At 39.4% G+C, this 17,625-nt stretch overlaps 1 protein-coding gene across 7 annotated transcripts in view; it reads right to left on the bottom strand.

Annotated features, from left to right (window-relative positions):
- Positions 1–17,625, bottom strand: part of MSR1 (macrophage scavenger receptor 1) — an 82,498-nt gene that overhangs the window by 23,672 nt on the left and 41,201 nt on the right. For 5 of the 7 annotated variants that reach the window (XM_044225517.1, XM_044225516.1, XM_044225522.1 and 2 more), the window contains 2 exons: positions 16,349–16,438; positions 7,220–7,273 (listed from right to left, as the gene is read on the bottom strand). In XM_044225517.1, coding sequence (XP_044081452.1) covers positions 7,220–7,273; positions 16,349–16,438 — 144 coding nt within the window. Of the gene's footprint in view, positions 1–2,002; positions 2,337–3,048; positions 4,992–7,219; positions 7,274–16,348; positions 16,439–17,625 lie in introns of those variants that run through there. The other 2 variants (XM_044225521.1, XM_044225523.1) reach the window with 2 other exon arrangements.

Below are 17,625 nucleotides of genomic sequence, written 5' to 3'. Positions count from 1 at the left end.
TGCACATTAGCAGGGGGGGAAGCAGACTCTCTGCTGAGAAGAGAGCCCGATGTGGAGTTCTGTCCCAGGACCCTGGGATCATGACCTGAGCAGAAGGCAGGGGCTTAACCAACTGAGCCACCCAGGCACCTTACAAGTTCTAATTCTTATTTTAAAAACTACAAAAGTGTTTACTGAGGACCTACTAGATGTCTCAATATAGTAATAATTATTCATTTGGCTACCTTTTGAGATTAATATAATACATTTTTTTGGTATAGAAAGTGTTTCTAGGTATAGGTGATAGAATAGGTAAGAGATTATAACAGGAGAACCTGTAACAACAGGACAGTTTGGTGTGGAAGATGTTTTGGAATAGAACAGACAATCATTTTATAGGGAACAAATGAATTATGCCCATAAGCCATGCAGAGTTTGGTAAACATATTGTGTACAGAAACTGAACACTGGTGTTCAGGTAAAAGAATTTATCTTTGACTATTTCTGGGAATGAGAAATCAGAATCACACAAAACTTCATTAGGTTGAGGGGTGTTTTCCATTTTGGTAAAGAATTAGCATTAGGATTCCTTTAACCAGTTCCCTTAAGAGCATCTGAAAGGCTGCTGGGAGTCAGATGTTCCACTTGGCAGTGAGTGGATCAAAGAGACATGACTAATTCAGGGGAAGTTGGGAAAGGAAGTAACTAGAGAGCCCCAGGAAAGGGGCAAGTTTGTAGGGTACGCCACAAAGGAAGATAGTTCTTGGACACTTCATGTGCGAGTAACTGGTTCTGGTGACTTTGGTGTTGAGATGCTCACTGCAGGACAATGAATTTCCAAAGAAGCAAGGGTAAGGGTGGGGCAGGGGCGAGTATTGGTTGTGAACCCCTACTGGGACAGTGCTTGTGTTGGTTAACACTACCTTGGCCGCAGAGTGGGAAGCCAGGACCCAGTTCTCTGAAGAGCAACAGGAAAGCCATTTCACCCTCTGAGGTTGTAGATGGTGGGAAGGGCCATGTCGGGTCTATTTCACCTGCATTCCAGCCTATAATGGGATGAATTTCAAATTCTGCTGGTGCAAAAGACCGGGCAGGAGCTGTACTGATTTTTTTTTTTTTTCTTTCCTTCTGATTGGTTCCGGTAGGAGTCGGGCTGTGTGAGTCAGCTGGGATAGGGACTCATCAGGGCAAAATGCTGACTGCGGGATCCATTCCTCATTTAAAGCTCTATTTCAGTTTATAAGACGTATGAGTTATTCCCATCTATTGCGCTGATGGAACGTGCTGTGTTCTAGCAACAATACGCGTGCTCACATAAAGCTTTAAACAGCGTGCACTGTCCAAAACCAGCAGCACTTAGCTAAGTCACTGGCAGCCAAGGGCTCTGGGATACTCTAGGACACTCCGCTCGGTCCTGACGTGGGCTGCCGAGAAGCACAGGGTGAGGAGTTAAAACAAGATGCAGTAACAGAAGAGGAACATCAAAGCAGCCAAACCTCATTCCCAATGGTTAAAATTGAACCAGGCTCTGAAAACCAGAACCAATGTGAAGGGGTAGCTCCTGCCCCTGGTGTCACGTGTAAATGACTCCTACTACTGATACCCCTGTTCTGTGAGTATTCTAGGGAGACTATGTTTCTGAATAATAGATCAGGGGCAGAGACTGGACACAAGAGCTGACGTAGCACGTGAAGGTGGAAACAGCAACAAATACGCACTGAGAACACTTTTTTCGGAATTTGAAATCCCAGAAGTCACACTGTAAGAATTTTCTTCTCCTTAGTGTCTTGAAATTATAGGCCCATTCTAGAAAATCAAATTGCTTATTATAAATCTCTTTCTCGGGGCACCTGGGTGGCTCAGTTGGTTAAGGGTCTGCCTTTGGCGGAGGTCATGATCCCAGGCTCCTGGGATCCAGTCCTGCATGGGACTCCCTGCTTCTCCCTCTGCCTGCTGCTCCCCCTGCTTGTGCTCTCTCTCAAACAAAATCTTTAAAAAAAACCAACTCTTTCTCTTCCTTCTTTTTGCACACGCTTCATGCTATGTATTTGTGGCATTTACATATAAAAAGACATAAAACTAGTGGGGGGGGTGTTCAATGGAGCCCGCGTTACAAACAGGGCCTTTGGAAATGCACGCATCTAGCTTTGAATTTCTGCTCTTCCATTTATCAACAAGGCTTCAGTTTCCAACCTATAAAATACGAATAAACATAGTACCTACCTCGAAGTCTCTTCTGAAGTTTAAATAAGAGAATACGTCAAAAGCCCCGGGTGCACGGCCAGTGTTCTCTAAGCCTCCACTCTTGTAATTATTTAGTGTTTGGAGGAGAAGGTATGACTTTGGCCAATTGAATGCTTTGAGGAAGACCAGAAATCACTTAAGATTGTGTGGAGTCCTCAGTAGAACTCAATTGGAAGACAAACTGATACTTCATATCACTGTATGAGTTTCAAAATAAGACACTTTAAATTCACACCCTCATTATCGGCATGAACACAGCACAGGAAGACATACTAACCAATGACACATTGCGAATTGGTATGTGTGGGACAGAGCCTCACACACAGTGTTGAACTGCACAGCAGGAATTGTTTCTGCTTGACTGAAACACCTTCCCTTCCAAGTTGGGTGACAACAGATGAACCCTTGTGACACGCATGTGAGCTTGGGGCACACTTCTCTCCACTGCACATTACTCACGTTGGTCTAACTTGTGCATTTGAACTGGGCATTCAGCATCTGTTTTTGTCTAGAGAGAGAAGAGAAGCCCTTCTCCTGTCTTCTGTGGTCTGGGGTATCAGACACCTTGTGAACCGAATCCCCTGGAATTGCCTCTCACGATCTCTGTGATTAGGGTCACGGTCAATGTCAACAAAGGCCTGCTGGCAAGAGAAAAGGCTCCCTGGGTTTAAGCTGTTCCCCCAGTGCAGAGCAGGGTGAGAAGTCACACCTGACTAAACCATGGACAAAGAGATTCAACTCTTCTCCACATGTTTGCATTCACAGGCCAGTCAACATTGCTGGTTTTCTAATAATGACCATCTGAAGACTGGCTGATTCTTCTACTTCCTTTTTTTTTTTTTTAATTAATTTATTTTTTTTTCTTGGAGACTCTGTTGTCTTGGAGATACAGACCCAGAGTACCCCTGAAACTAATTCATTTCAACCTTTGTTGGAGTTTTCTCAGCACAGTCTTGGGCTCCTGCTTCATTCTTCAGAGCCTGGACTCCTCTGTTTTATGAGGCTGACATTTTGTTCTGACCTCTGGTGACAGCTTCTGGCCTCTGGCACGCACTCTGTTGAGTCACTTCTTTATTTATAACTTACGTTCTCCGGCGCGGCTCCGACAAACTCACTGATTTGCGATCTGGTCACACTGGCGTTGCTCTATCTAAGGTAAAATCTTATCTTATTCTCTAGCATCTCTCTTTTTGTCCGTGACATTTATTTGGCTTCTCGCATTTTCATTTTGCTTTCCCTCCTGCTCTGATTACAGATTTTACATGTCTGCACGATGCCAGCAGGGAAGAGCGGTTCCAGTTCAGAGGGACCATTGTGAAAATTACCTTATGTGTTTAAAGCACTTTATAAATGGTTTTACAGAGCATCTCTGCCCACACAATACCTTCTGTGATCCTCACAACAACCCTGTGAGGTAGGTGTTACTATGTCCATTTTCCAGGAGAGGGGATGGAAGGGCTGAGAGACACACAGACACACGACTTAGAATTTACTAGTAACTCAAGACTGTGAAGCTCGGGACTGTTTGTAAACCTTGAGAGAAAGGAGAGGTGTGAAAATGTGATCTGTGAATTAATTATGCAGAGACCTACACACATAGCACACTACACTATATCTTCCCTGTTCTTTTTTGGCGGAGGGTGGGGGGGGCTGTCTTTTCTTACCTTTTCCCCTTTCTCATTTTTATCCCTTTCTTCACCCACACAAAATATCTCCAGGTCTACTGAAATATTTCTTCATCTTCAGGATCTATAATTAATATTTAAAGTGTAGTCGTACAAGAGGCTTTTCAGAACAAAACATTTCAGCATTATTTTTTCATGACCAAAATATTCTTGCTTGAGATAGCCAGGTCATTTAAGGAAACAAGTTCTGGGTTTGTGTTTTTGTTTTTTTTTTTTTGGTCTAAATGTGTTCAATAAACTGTCTAAGCTCCACTTTACTTCACTATAAACTCGAAAAAAAAAAAGCTGTAATTTGTAGAAGAAGAAGACAAGAAAGTAAACTAAGCTAATCAAAATCAATTTACTTTTTGATATTTTAAGGAATTAATAATCTCGATCTCCTCTGAACACCTGTAGAGCCCTATTCCTCCCCTCAAATAGTCCTGCTGTATTGTAGAATTGCCCGTTTACATGTCTAGGGCTTTCAGGGACACTTAGCTCTGTAAGATGAGAAGCTACGGTCATCTTATTAGCTCCTATGTCCAGCTCCAGGAAGTATGCGATGAACATACATGAATGAATGAGTGAATTAACAAATGCTTTTTCTTTTATGTATCCCTATCACTTACTGAGAGTACTGTTTTTGAATTTCAAAAGCCCACATACAATCAGTAGCCATGTCTCCTAGAACCCAATGGGTTAAATTGGGTTGAGAAACACATGAAGTGAGTGAATGGCAGAGGGCTTCTGGCCTGGCTCGGAGAACTAGCTTGAGCAGCCCGCCAGTCAGTACATGCGAGGCATCCCAGCTAAGGGCGCTACGAGATAGTGGTGATGGTGGCGTGCTGTAGTGGGGAGAGGTAGGAACATGGGAACAGAGACCCAAAGAGCACAAAGGACCAGAGAAAGCCATGTGGAAGTTGCACACCACACCGGAACCAGAGTCATTTGGAGGAGCCACAAAGGGATCTTGGATTCGGTTGTGCTGATGACTTGTCCGAAGGTGAAGGGTCTTTTAATGAGATGGTAGCAGAGGGTGTCTTGCCCAACCCACCTGATCTTAAAAGGGCCCTGCCCACATACGATCAGGGAGTTGTACCGGTCCTGACACAGATGTAAAAGAGGAAATCAGTGATTATTCTTTTTATATTTAAATCATGCCTGAAAAATAAATGTATATTAAAATAACTCCATATAAATCATTTATCAGAACTAACTGAAGATGGGGAGAGTCAGGCACTTTCATGCACAATGCATTGGTAGAGCCTTTCTGGAGCCATTCACAAGAAACCATCAACTTGTGAAATGCACATCGCCTTTGAACTATTGATTTGTTCTACTCCTAGCAAATTTTCTATTATAAAATGGTTCCACAAGGTCATGTATGAGACTGCTGAATGGAGCACTGCTTATTAAAGCCAAACCACGGCCAACAAAAATCAAGTGTTCATGACTAGGGAACAGAATGATGCATTACGGGATAGCGATATGATGGAGTCCTGCAGAGTCACTGAGGGGGAAGGGCTAGAGCCACATGTCCCGACATGGGCAAGTGACTGACACGTTAACCTCAGTGAGGTAAAAGCAGAACATACTGTACAGATGTTGGTACCTATGATTCTTTCTCTTTGAAACATAATGGAGTTATAGCTACTCTATGGGGGCAGTGCACAGAGGGAAATCTGGAGGCCATAAACACATTTATACACAGAAATATATTGTTGCTTTCACAAAGTGTGAGCTTAAAGTTCAAAAGAGCCATGAAAATAGCTATAACTGAAACCAATTCTGAACAGATTAAAAAAAAAAAAGTGTTCAAAGCATTTGATAACCTCAGGTACCAGAAGACTGGGTGGGTGTTTGGTTTTAAAGACTGTGAAACAGAGAAGTTCTTTACCTGCCAAACTTACCCAGAGTCAAGGTTAAGTAGCTCAGGAAAGTCTCAGCAAAAAGAGAAAAAGATAAAAACCGCTCCAAAGATAAAGATAAAGGCAGAGATAAAGACAGATAGACAGGAAGCTAGGGAAAAGAGTTACACAAGGAGCTCAAGTGAAAATAACTAGAGTGACAAGGAGAAAGGAGTCGAGGGAGGGCAGAAAGTATTACACTAGACAAAAGTGATCACAGTAAAGAAGAAATGGACACAGAGGATGAAAGGTCTACTAATGTTTCCATTATCTTACTATAATAGTAACAACACTAATAATCACGGAATGACGCTAAAGCATGGTGAGGAGGCACACAATATTCAATGTTGTCAATTCAGGGGGAAGCGACATCAACAATGTAACGATTGTGAAAAGCATCAGGTAGTTACATTATATACCTGAATGGCTGGGATTCACGGTGGTGATCCCAAGTTGTCTAAGGGCCCTACCCATACACAGCACAGGTAAAAATAATTCCTTCTGTTCTAAGAGAGAGAAATTGGTACTCTATTTTTAAAATAATAACTACAACTAAAAAATGCTAGAGTTTTGGTACATTAAAGATTTAGCTATAATCTATCTAAAGCAGACCCTGTTTGGGTAGAGATTATCATCACGGGGGGGGGGGGGTGTAGCGGCTGCTATCCCCACAGACACAGACACACACACACACACAGACACACACACACACACATCATACACAGCTCCTACTGGGAACACGGGAGGGGGGATTTCTCAGTTCCTTTTCATAATCCTTACCCTTGATCTGTGTGGATTCAGCCTAGACACACAACAACTGACTTAGAGTGTGGCATGGTGAAGTCATCTCATCTAATATTTTGTTGTTAAGGGCCAGTTTATGAGGTCAGCATCCGATCAACAGAGGTCCCTGTGTCAAATCTATTCTGTTGCAATTTTGAAGGTCTAGGATATAGAACACAACTTTTCAAGTTTTTAGTATAACAAAGCAAAACACAAAAACCCCAGGCATCAGAGAATTGGTTGGCCAGGGTTCTTCAGATCGTCCAAATTCCTAGTTGGAGCCTTTTAGTTCCTCAGTCAGTAGGTAAGGAGGATATAATTGTTTCTATTTAGAAACTTAATTTTCCTTCAGCAGACTGAAAGTAGTTTGAAAATTGAACAATTTTCTATGTGGAATTTTTAGAAAACTGTGCTCATCATGAAAACAAAATACAAATGGGTCATGAGACTCAGAGTTGTATAATTTAATCTATTTGTTTTACTCCAATTAGCATGCTTTTTTGGAGAAAACTGTGGCTGACTTCCACAGAAACTCTCTGGGTCGATGCTGAAGTTCCCCACATTCACCTTGAGCCCAGACCACTATGATGGCAAGCTTGTTGATGATAAGGCTCACATAAAAACAAGGACCCGTAAACTTACTTAGTATGCTTCCACTCCCTTTGTCCCCCTTCTGGCCTTTTGGTCCAGGATATCCTTGAAAACAAACAAACAAAAAAGCAACGATTTTGTTTTTTTTTTTGTAATTAGGACAATTTAATTATTTAAAAAATTAATTGCTGTAAAAAAATGAATTGCTTTAAATGTAGACAGAGCATCAATCACAAGTTAACCTAGAATCCACTTACCACACACAACCTATAAATATTCAAGTGTAATAATATTGATGTTGATCATAATGGCTATCACCTTATTTTCACTATTAAAAAAACTTTTTTAACTTATTTAAATTCACTTTAACAGTGAATTTTACAGATAGTGTATCCTTAGTTTCAGATGTGACAGCTATCAATTTAAAGTCCTATGAGAAACCTGTCGCTGTTCTGGGTAGGTCCCTTACATCCATTAGCTCAAATTATTTGTGAGGGCATTAGATATCCCATTTTCCTAAAGCAGACAAAACTGAGGTAGGCACTGTTTGGGCTTATTCATCCTGTTTTTCTTCTTCCTTTGACTTTGTTCTTCTCCCTCCTCCAGGAAGCTTCGTTTCCTGCATCTCATCTGAAACCTTGATTCCGTATTTCCCATTATACTTTATCTGGTTTTCCATTTCTTTAGAAGGGAGAATCCCAAAGATGGGCTGTGAATGAATTTCTGGAATGCTAAGATCTTGATAACCTCATCCTGGGGGAAGCTGGGAAGGTCTCAAGGGTACCTAAGCCTATAGGCTACATTCTTTGGCTTTGATAACCCCATCTGTTATCAAAAGGCTGTGGTACAAATGCGCTCCTTTATTTATTTATCTTTTTAAAAGACTTTATTTATTTGACAGAGAAACGGAGAGCACAAGCAGGGAGAGCAACAGGCAGAGGGAAAGGGAAAAGCAGGCTCCCCTCTGAGCAGGGGGAAACATGCGGGGCTGAATCCCAGACCCTGAGCCGAAAGCAGACGCTTAACCAACTGAGCCAACTCAGTTAACCAACTTAACCAACTGAGCCAGGTGCCCCCAAATGCTATCCTTTTATATGAGAGTCAGGACTTCAGATAGGTACTGGAAACACTGTAAAGACCTTGATCTTTGCTATTGGTGACGATTTATCCACAGCTCCACTTTCAAAGGTACACCCAGAAGATCATGTTTTAGTACCAACAAGAGATTTTAATGGTAAAGATGTCATCTCCTGAAAGTGGGGCTGTTCTTGTGTATTGATTCTTCTAACATTCCTCAAATATTTACCTTGCAAGTAATCACCTTCTTGGTATACACGTGGGGCTGATCCAAGTACCTCGTAAGCCAGAATCTTTGTTAATGTTTTTGACTTCCCCCAACCAAATTAAGACCCTCTGCCTTTTCATCCAAGAGCTAAGAGGACATAGTTTGAAACCCATGGCTTTGTAAAAGCATGATGACAGCAATTTTAGAAATCTCTATTTAAATTATTTTGCTCTGCTACTTATGAAGTATGTGGCTCAAAACAAGTTTTCAAACCTTTCTGAACTAAAAGCTTATTTTTCCATCAAATGAGAAAACAACACCCTCGATTGGAGAGTTCTCTTAAATTAGCAACAATATTTATAAAGCATCTTGCCCGTGAAGAGATGACTAGAAGAGATGGTAGCTCTTCCAGTTTTACATCTCCCAAAGCTTAGTTAGAATGGTCTCTCTGTGGTTTTAGTCTCGGTGAATGAGAGAGGACTTTGTCATCTCTGTTCACTTTATATGGCACAATTACTTTTAATTTTACTATAAAGTTTTAATCTTTATTTGGATTTTGTTTTTATTTCTTTCTCTAATTTAGTTTACTCTTTCTTTGGGAACATTTATTCTTATTTACTATTTAAAGATTTTTTGATCCCCAATTATCAAATTAAAAATATAAAATTAGGCTGATAAGTAACATGAGAACTGAGATTGAGCACTTAAAAATCGTGAGTTTTTTCCAATTAAAATTTTATTGTGAAGATTTCATGAAATGCCAACCATTCCTTATCAGAGTATGATGGAGAGAAAGCCTCTGATCGTTTTGCATATATGATTACACTGTACATCATTGTATTCACTTTTTAATTGTGGTTCAGTCGTTGCAGGTAATGCGAAATTGGCAAAAAAGTCATAAATTGACAAAAGTACTCAAAACCTTTCCTATTTTTTTGATGATATTCTTTTATGAAATATAGTACCTAAGTTTCAGATTCCCAAGAGGAAAGAGTCTAAACAAAAATTGGAAGGGGGTATTTAAAAGGGTGTAATGAGCAGTTCTAATTCTTCTCAGAAAAGATAAAATAATAAATGTGCTTATTTGAACATTTTTTAATCATTGAGTAAAAAGGAAGAAGTTGTACATTATTCTTGGGAGTCTTTTTGTACCACAACTGGTTTGGGATAGTTTCAGAATAGAAATGCTTGCTCAAGCCAGGGTACTGAGTGAATGACTCACTTAAATCCTGATAGCTCTAGGATCCTATGACAAATAAAAAAATTGTTTGTTTTTTTTTTTAAATTTTGCTCTTTTATCTTATACCACTTTTTAAAAAATAATAAAATGAAACTTTTCTTCTTATCAATAAATACAAATGTTTTATGTCACTCTAGCCAGATTCAGAGATCTCCTCACAGAGGACACTTGGAAATCTTTTCTTGCAGGTGAACACATCAAAAACATCCTTGCTAAAGAATAGCTTCCTTTAGAATGATACCTTTGGCTAAAAATGGAGCTCAAGGGCTTTGCCAAAACCTGGAGTTAATCCTCCCTTCATAAACGACACTCTTCAATCAAAAATAAGGAACGTGGGGACACCTGGGTGGCTCAGTTGGTTGGACCGGAGTCCTGGGATCAAGTCCCGCATCGGGCTCCCAGTTCCATGGGGAGTCTGCTTCGCTCTCTGACCTTCTCCTCGCTCATGCTCTCTCTCACTGTCTCTCTCTCAAATAAATAAATAAAATCTTTAAAAAAAAAAAAGGAATGTGTATTTCTGAAAGCCATTGAAAAATAAGAAGTAAATAGTATGCAATAAATTGACATTCTAACTTTAAATATAAGGGGAAGTGTTTTCAATAACATCATTATAATTTCAAGCCTTTTTAATGCCCCTTCTATGAGCTAGACGTGAGTTTAGTTATTTTTACAGACATGTCATAATTAGCCCAGCCGTTTGGCTATTTCAATTTTACGTGTGACCATCCTCCATCCTAAGCCTGCAACTGTTTCCTGTTTCCTGAAGTTTCTACCTTCAACCTTCTCACTAACCTTACCCTCTTTCCTCTATCTCTTCAACCATACATTTATCTTATCATCAGTATGTAAATAGTATTCAAATCTCTTTTCACAGAAAAAAAAAATCAAATGAGCGAACACACCAAACAAAAACCAGACTTCTTTCTTCTCTGAGAGTCTGATTACTTAAGACTTGGCTCCATGTCCTTGCCTGACCCTCATCCACAGTTCAGCTCTGAGTATTCCCCATCTGGTTTCCACTCACCCACTGAAACCTCTCTCAATAAGGCATGGTCCTCATAGCAACAATGCAAAGAGCTTTCTGTAGAGTTCACCTTACCTGACCACCTTTTATTTTATTTTATTTTTTTAAGATTTTGTTTATTTAACAGAGAGAGACAGCACAAGGAGAGGGAGCAGCAGACAGAAGGAGAAGCAGGCTCCCTCTGAGGTGGGATCCAGATGTGGGACTTGAACCCAGGATCCTGGCATCATGACCTGAGCTGAAGGGAGATGCTTAATGAATGGACTGAGCACCCAGGAGACACACTTGACCATCTTTTAAAACTTCCTCCTCGCCTTTGACTTTTTCATCACTCTTTCCCCAGATGTCTTTCCTCACTCTGGCTCCTTCTGTTCAATCTACTGCTTTATTTTTACTGCTCAGCCTGTACCTTCACTACTTAAGGCTTCATTCTTGGCTGCTTCTCTTCTATCTACTCACAAAATAGTTTTAAAACCAATGATGCCAGTAAACATTCATATAATCATAGCTACAACTTTGTCTTTCTATCTCTGGGCTCTCTTCTGAACTCCAAACCCATATATTCACTGATCTGAATATTTCCATGAAGGACACAGAGAAAATATTCAGTAATTATTTGTTAGATAAATAAATGAATCATTTTTGGTCTATAGTTTTAGATACTCCTAAACTTTTTGAAGTGGGTAGGTCAGATTGTCACTGCTCTACCCTATAGATCAAGACACCAGAAAGTCGTCCCCTTCGGTTAAGGAAAGTTAACCACTGGGTCTTATTTCCCTCTCATTTCCTGGTGCTAGCATTGCACCTTGTGTACACAGTAAGTGTGCATTATACGTAGAAGGGCAGGCGCAGAGTGGGGAGGAGGAGAGCAGAAAATAGGGTGCTCTTTCTCTAAGTTTTTCCTTTGAAATCTGCCAATGCTTTCAATATTATTCAGATGGTCCAGGCTGTGTCATTAGTTAGACTATGACAATTATTGGATTTTATTTCTAATTTTACTACCTTCTTTGGACTCTTTTGGAGGAGAGACTCTATTATTCATTGTTTTAATATACAGTATAACTAAAGTGGTACCAGACACTGTTGCTCGCATTTCTACCAAATTTGTGTTATTTTTAAAATTTTGTTTATTTATTTTTAAAGATTTTATTCATTCATTTGACAGAGAGAGACCTAGAGAGCACAAGCAGGGGCAGCAGCAGAGGGAGAAGCAGGGCTGGGAGCCTAATGTGGGGCTTGATTCCAGGACTCTGGGATCATGACCTAAGCCAAAGGCAGATGCTTAATGGACTGAGCCACCCAGGTGCCCCCAAATTTGAGTTTTTAAATAAGGCAGTGATGTCTTAAGACTATCTTCTGTCAAACAAATTCCTGCCTCTGCCCAGGCATGCATGCATTCATTTATTCATTCATTCATTCATTTTTGCAGTGTTCTCTTTCTCCACTCCTTTTTCTTTACCTGAAGATACGGTTCTCAAAGTGTGGTCCCTGGAACAGCATCATCACTATCACCTGGAAACTTGTGAGGACTGAACATTTGAGCCCTAGTCCCCAAACTACTGAATCAGAAACTCTGGGGGTAGAGCATAGTGCACTGTTTTAACAGGCCCTACAGGTGATTCTTTTTTTTTTTTTTTAATCTTTTTTAAAAGATTTTATTCACTTACTTGAGAGAGAGAGTACAGAACTAGATAGAGATAGAGAGAGAGAGAGAGAGAGAGAGAGAGCACATGCAGCAGGGAGGGGCAGAGGCAGAGGGAGAAGGAGAAGCAGGGACCCTCTCCACCCCCATAATGTAGGGCTGGATTCCAGGATACTGGGATCATGACCTGAGCTGAAGGCAAACACTTAACTTGCTAAGCTACCCAGATGGGCCTCCTACAGGTGCTTCTAATGCCTGGTCACGTTTGAGGACTAAAGAAATAGTACCTTTTTTAAAAAATTGAAGTCTAGTGGCTTAAAGCAGTTTCAGGTGCACTGCCTATTGTGTGTCTTCTAGGACAGCACTAACAGGACTTCCTCTGTAACACACGACCTTGCTGTGCCTCTACTTTCTGCTCCCAGAGTGTTTTGTCCTAATTCATGAATGTTTATTGCTTACCACGCTGCACTACAGCTAACTGCTTCTGCATTTTTCTGTCCCTGCTCCTTAAGGGCTGTGCTATATTCATGCAGGGCACCCAGTGAACTCTCATAAAATTGTGTTGGCTTGGTGAATGAATCAATAAATGCTCTCTCCAACACTTTGATTGGAGGACAAGTGTTGAACTGTAGGAATCTGACAGTAGAAAAAAAGTCCTGCTTGTGTAGGCAGTAGCTACATGTATACAGAACTTGCTTTGTGACAGAACTATCTGAAGCACTTTAAGACATCTATTTATTTAAATTTTGCAGAAATTCTAAAATATGGGTCCTCTTAATAGTCCTAGTTTTTTAGATAAGAAAACTGAGGCACAGGGGGCACCTGGGTGGCTCAGTAGGTTAAAGCCTCTGCCTTTGGCTCAGGTCATGATCCCAGGATCCTGGGATCGAGCCCCACATCAGGCTCTCTGCTCCGCAGGGAGCCTGCTTCCCCCTCTCTGCTGGCCTCTCTGCCTACTTGTGATCTCTGTCTGTCAAATAAATAAATAAATAAATAAATAAAATCTTAAAACAAAACAAAACTGAGGCATAGAGAGGGTGAATGGGTGGGGAGGTAGGATATACTATGCTATTTCTTTCAAGTACCAAACATACTCTCCTATTCCTGTGTGTCCTAGGAGGGTCAATAACAGACATGGAAGAACAATGTGCCGACGTGAAATTCAAAGTCAAACCACTGTGACAAACTTGACTCTTCCCAAATGAACCACCTAAGGTCAGAGAGTGCACAGAAGTGTTACCAAATGATCTTGTTGATTAAACTTGAGAAGAGGGGTCACTGTGAGAAATTTCTGGGAGAAAACTCTGGGATGGGGATCTGGCTCATCTTGTATCCTCCGCTCCAAGCACAATGTATGAGAAAACATAGACCTTCAAACAAAGGGAAGTTACTTCTCATCAAATCCGCTAGATAGTGCTATTTAGTCTCTTCTGTGGGTTATTCTTTTTTTTTTTTTTTTTTTTTTAGTTTTTTATTTTATTTTATTTTATTTGACAGAGAGAGATCCCAAGTAGTCAGAGAGACAGGCAAAGAGAGAGAGGGGGAGGAAGCAGGCTCCCTGCTGAACAGAGAGCCCAATTCGGGGCTTGATCCCAGGACCCTGGGATCATGACCTGAGCTGAAGGCAGAGGCTTCATCCACTGAGCCACCCAGCCACCCAGGTGCCCCTCTGTGGGTTATTCTTAACGTTGTCAGAGACCACGTAGGAAGGTTGTATTTAACAGACAGATGGTTGTGAGGAGTGAGGCCTTCTTAACATTCTTAAATTTTTTGCCATGTTTCCACTTCTTAGGTAGACTTTCCAGAAAGACAGACTAGTAACTCTGACTTACTCAGAGTGCCTCATGATATTCATTTATGAAGATACCCCTTATGATTTAATGTAAATAGAAAGTTACAAATAGACTGTACTAGAAAGAGTCCTGAACAAAATCTTACCATGATTTTGCAAGAGATAATAAATGACTACCTATATGAGAGAGATAGCAGACAGATATACCATTTTAGCTTTAAACTTAGAATACAGATAAAATATGTTTTCTCACTTCATGGAATTATTTTGAATTATCTTGGAAACTATAAATAGCTTTGCAATTTTGTCAAATTCAGGGTTTTTAAATATATTTATCTATTGCACACAAATTGCCCATTTAGGAAATTCAGCAATTCGTGAAGGATGTAGATAATTTCAAACAAATTAACAAATGAACGCTTCTTCCCATTTTGCCAAAAAAAAAAGCCTGATTAAAGCTAGTCAGTTTTAGAGATGGTTGGTTTATAAATTTACCATTCAGTTCAGGTAATTGGGTCTGATGGTAGCTTGCTTATTTGTGGCTAGCTGATTTTTCTCCAAGCCCAACTGCCATTGACAGAGTCCATAAACACAGATACTATCAAAAATACCTCAACACACCTATTGAAATTGCTAAAATCCAAAACACTGATGGATGTGTGACAATATGAACTTTCATTCACTGCTGGGGGGAATGCAAAATGGCACATGCACTTGGGAAGACGCTCTGATGGCTTCTTACAAAATTAAACACAGGTTTACCATGAGACCCAGCAATGAAACTTATAGGTCAACTCATGTCGCCAGCTTTATTCATGATTGCCCAAACCTGGAAGTACCAAGAGGTCCTTCAAATAGGTGAGTGGATAAACAAACTGTGGTATATCCATACATTACAATATATGGACCATTATAAATAAATGAGCTATCAGGCCACCAAAAGATATGAAGAAGCCTAAATGCATACTGCTCAATGGAATAAGCCAATCTGAAACCATTACATTCAGTAGGATTTCAACTACATGACATTCTAGAAAAGGCAAAACTATGGAGAGCATCAAAACATTAGTGGTTGGGCGCCTGGGTGGCTCAGTGGGTTAAGCCGCTGCCTTCGGCTCAGGTCATGATCTCAGGGTCCTGGGATCGAGTCCCGCATCGGGCTCTCTGCTCAGCAGGGAGCCTGCTTCCTCCTCTCTCTCTCTCTGCCTGCCTCTCTGCCTACTTGTAATCTCTCTCTGTCAAATAAATAAATAAAATCTTTAAAAAAAAAAAAACATTAGTGGTTGTGCCAAGTTGAGAAGGAGTGTGGTGGTGATGAGTAGGTAGACTACAGGGAATCTTTAGGGAAGTGAAAGTTCTCCGTATAGTACTCCACTGGTGGCTACATGTTGTTACACAGTTGTTAAAACCCACAGAATGTATAAAACCAAATGTGAATTCTACACTGGGGACTTAAATTACTTATAATGTATCAATACTGGTTCATCAATTATTACAAATATACCATGTTAATGACATTAACAGGGAAACTGGATGTGGGTTTATGAGAACACTGTATTTTCTGTACAATTTTTCTCTAAACCTAAAATTAGTCTAAAAAACAAAAACTATTTTTAAAAAACACCTCAACGTCATCATTTACTTTGAAATTAGGAAACTAAGCTTGTCTGTTTCTAAAATTTCTATGCAAATTTTACAGTTCAAGTGTAGGCTACTTCCTTTTCCTGAGGAGTAGAAAAAATGTCATCACATATAAATTTTAAAGAGCTTGAACAATGTAGTTTATTAAGAACTAATACGTAATAGCAGTTAGTTTATCTTGCACAGAATAGGATTTCTGACCTATCTGTAGATTGCTAACTATAACTTTTCCAGGGTTTGGCCAGTTAGGGTTAAAAGGGTATTTATGCTTTGCTTGTTTTTCTTTGCTAGGCTTTCCATTCTCTTTGTTCTAAGATAGACACCATTCTTCATGTGATTTATGGCTGGGTAGAGTTTATAAATCCTCTGTAGTCTTTTTTTTTTTTTTTCTTTCTTAAAGACTATTTTCCTTTAGGGCATAGAAACTTTCCTCAGGTAGAGAAAAATTAGTTTCAAAATGTTTCATACCACAAAATAAACTTCATGTGAGTCTACTGTTCCTACTAGGATGGCCATTGCTTTTGGTATACAAATTAAATATATGTTATTGCAATACCTGTCCTTCCAGTCTTCCCTGGTGGTCCTGGGAATCCTCGAGGTCCAGAAAAGCCAATTGCTCCCCGATCACCTTTAAGACCTGGAGGACCTACATGGTTAATGAAGAAAAACACAGCAGTGATAATTCATTTTTCATATAAATTTGTGAGTATAATGAAACAATTTAGCTTTGAATATGCAATAGGCAAGTCTCCAAATGAAGGGACAGTATTCCCTCCCAAAATTTCATGTGTGATATTGACAAATAATACAAGCAATTGTTAGAAACATTAGTGCACTTAATACAGAGTAGATATTTAATAATCAATATATTGCTCTTACAAATAAGTATGAGAAAAGAAAAATCTTGGGAGTTTTGTGTTTTGTTTTGTTTTGTTTTTTAAATCTTGGGAGTTTTGACTGGAAGGCTTATGCAGTCCAATTGGGAATCCTCAAATGGCAGGATTTCGCTGTAGCTGAAATGGTAACTTCAAAATGTACAAGGCAGAAACTGAACTCTTAAAATTTATTCCCAAGAAAGCAAAACTCAAGCAATGAGAAATACAAGAAATATATATGTATATGTGTGTGTGTGTATGTACATATATATACATACACACATACAAAAATAAAATTTGGGTCCAAATTCTGGAATATATTAATCTTTCTTCTATGCATGTGATTTTACGTATTCTCCTATAATCACAAACAATAATGTAACCATATATATATACATGTGTGTATATAGTACATATAGTATATAAAGACTCATTTATGGGTATATATTATATAAATATACAAACACAGGTTTTATGTGCTAAAACGAAAGCAGCCTTTCTCCCCCTCCCCCAATTACTGTGGTGACCATGAAAACTGCATATAAAAGTGTTATTTTCCCTAGAATAAAATATTTCATCCTGAAGCCCAGCAGTTTGAAATAAACTATTGTAAAAAAAAATCTCATTTTAGGTGTTACTGTCAGTTCACAGAGACCCCATTAATTCAATTTTCAGTTAATTCCTTGGGAGGCACTTTATGAAAAATTTAAAAATTATACATCTTTTTCTAATATCAATCTTTTAATATATTGTCATTAGTTTATAAGTTCCAGGAGGCAGGGCTTATACATATTAATTGAAAAAAAAAAAGAAAAAATCTTTTCTTGAGGTATATTCATATAGACAAGTAAAATTGTGCTAACTATTCTCTAAGAAATGTTAGGTATATTTTAAATTGTTAAGAAATATTATTCAACCCAGTCTAAATTTTGATTCCAACAGATATTAAGCAGAGATC

Source organism: Neovison vison, chromosome 11, assembly GCF_020171115.1.
Source record: "Neovison vison isolate M4711 chromosome 11, ASM_NN_V1, whole genome shotgun sequence".
In the NCBI taxonomy this organism is placed as follows: Eukaryota; Metazoa; Chordata; class Mammalia; order Carnivora; family Mustelidae; genus Neogale; species Neogale vison.
The sequence above is the reverse complement of the archived record's forward strand: the minus strand, read 5'-3'. Positions and strand labels throughout refer to the sequence as shown.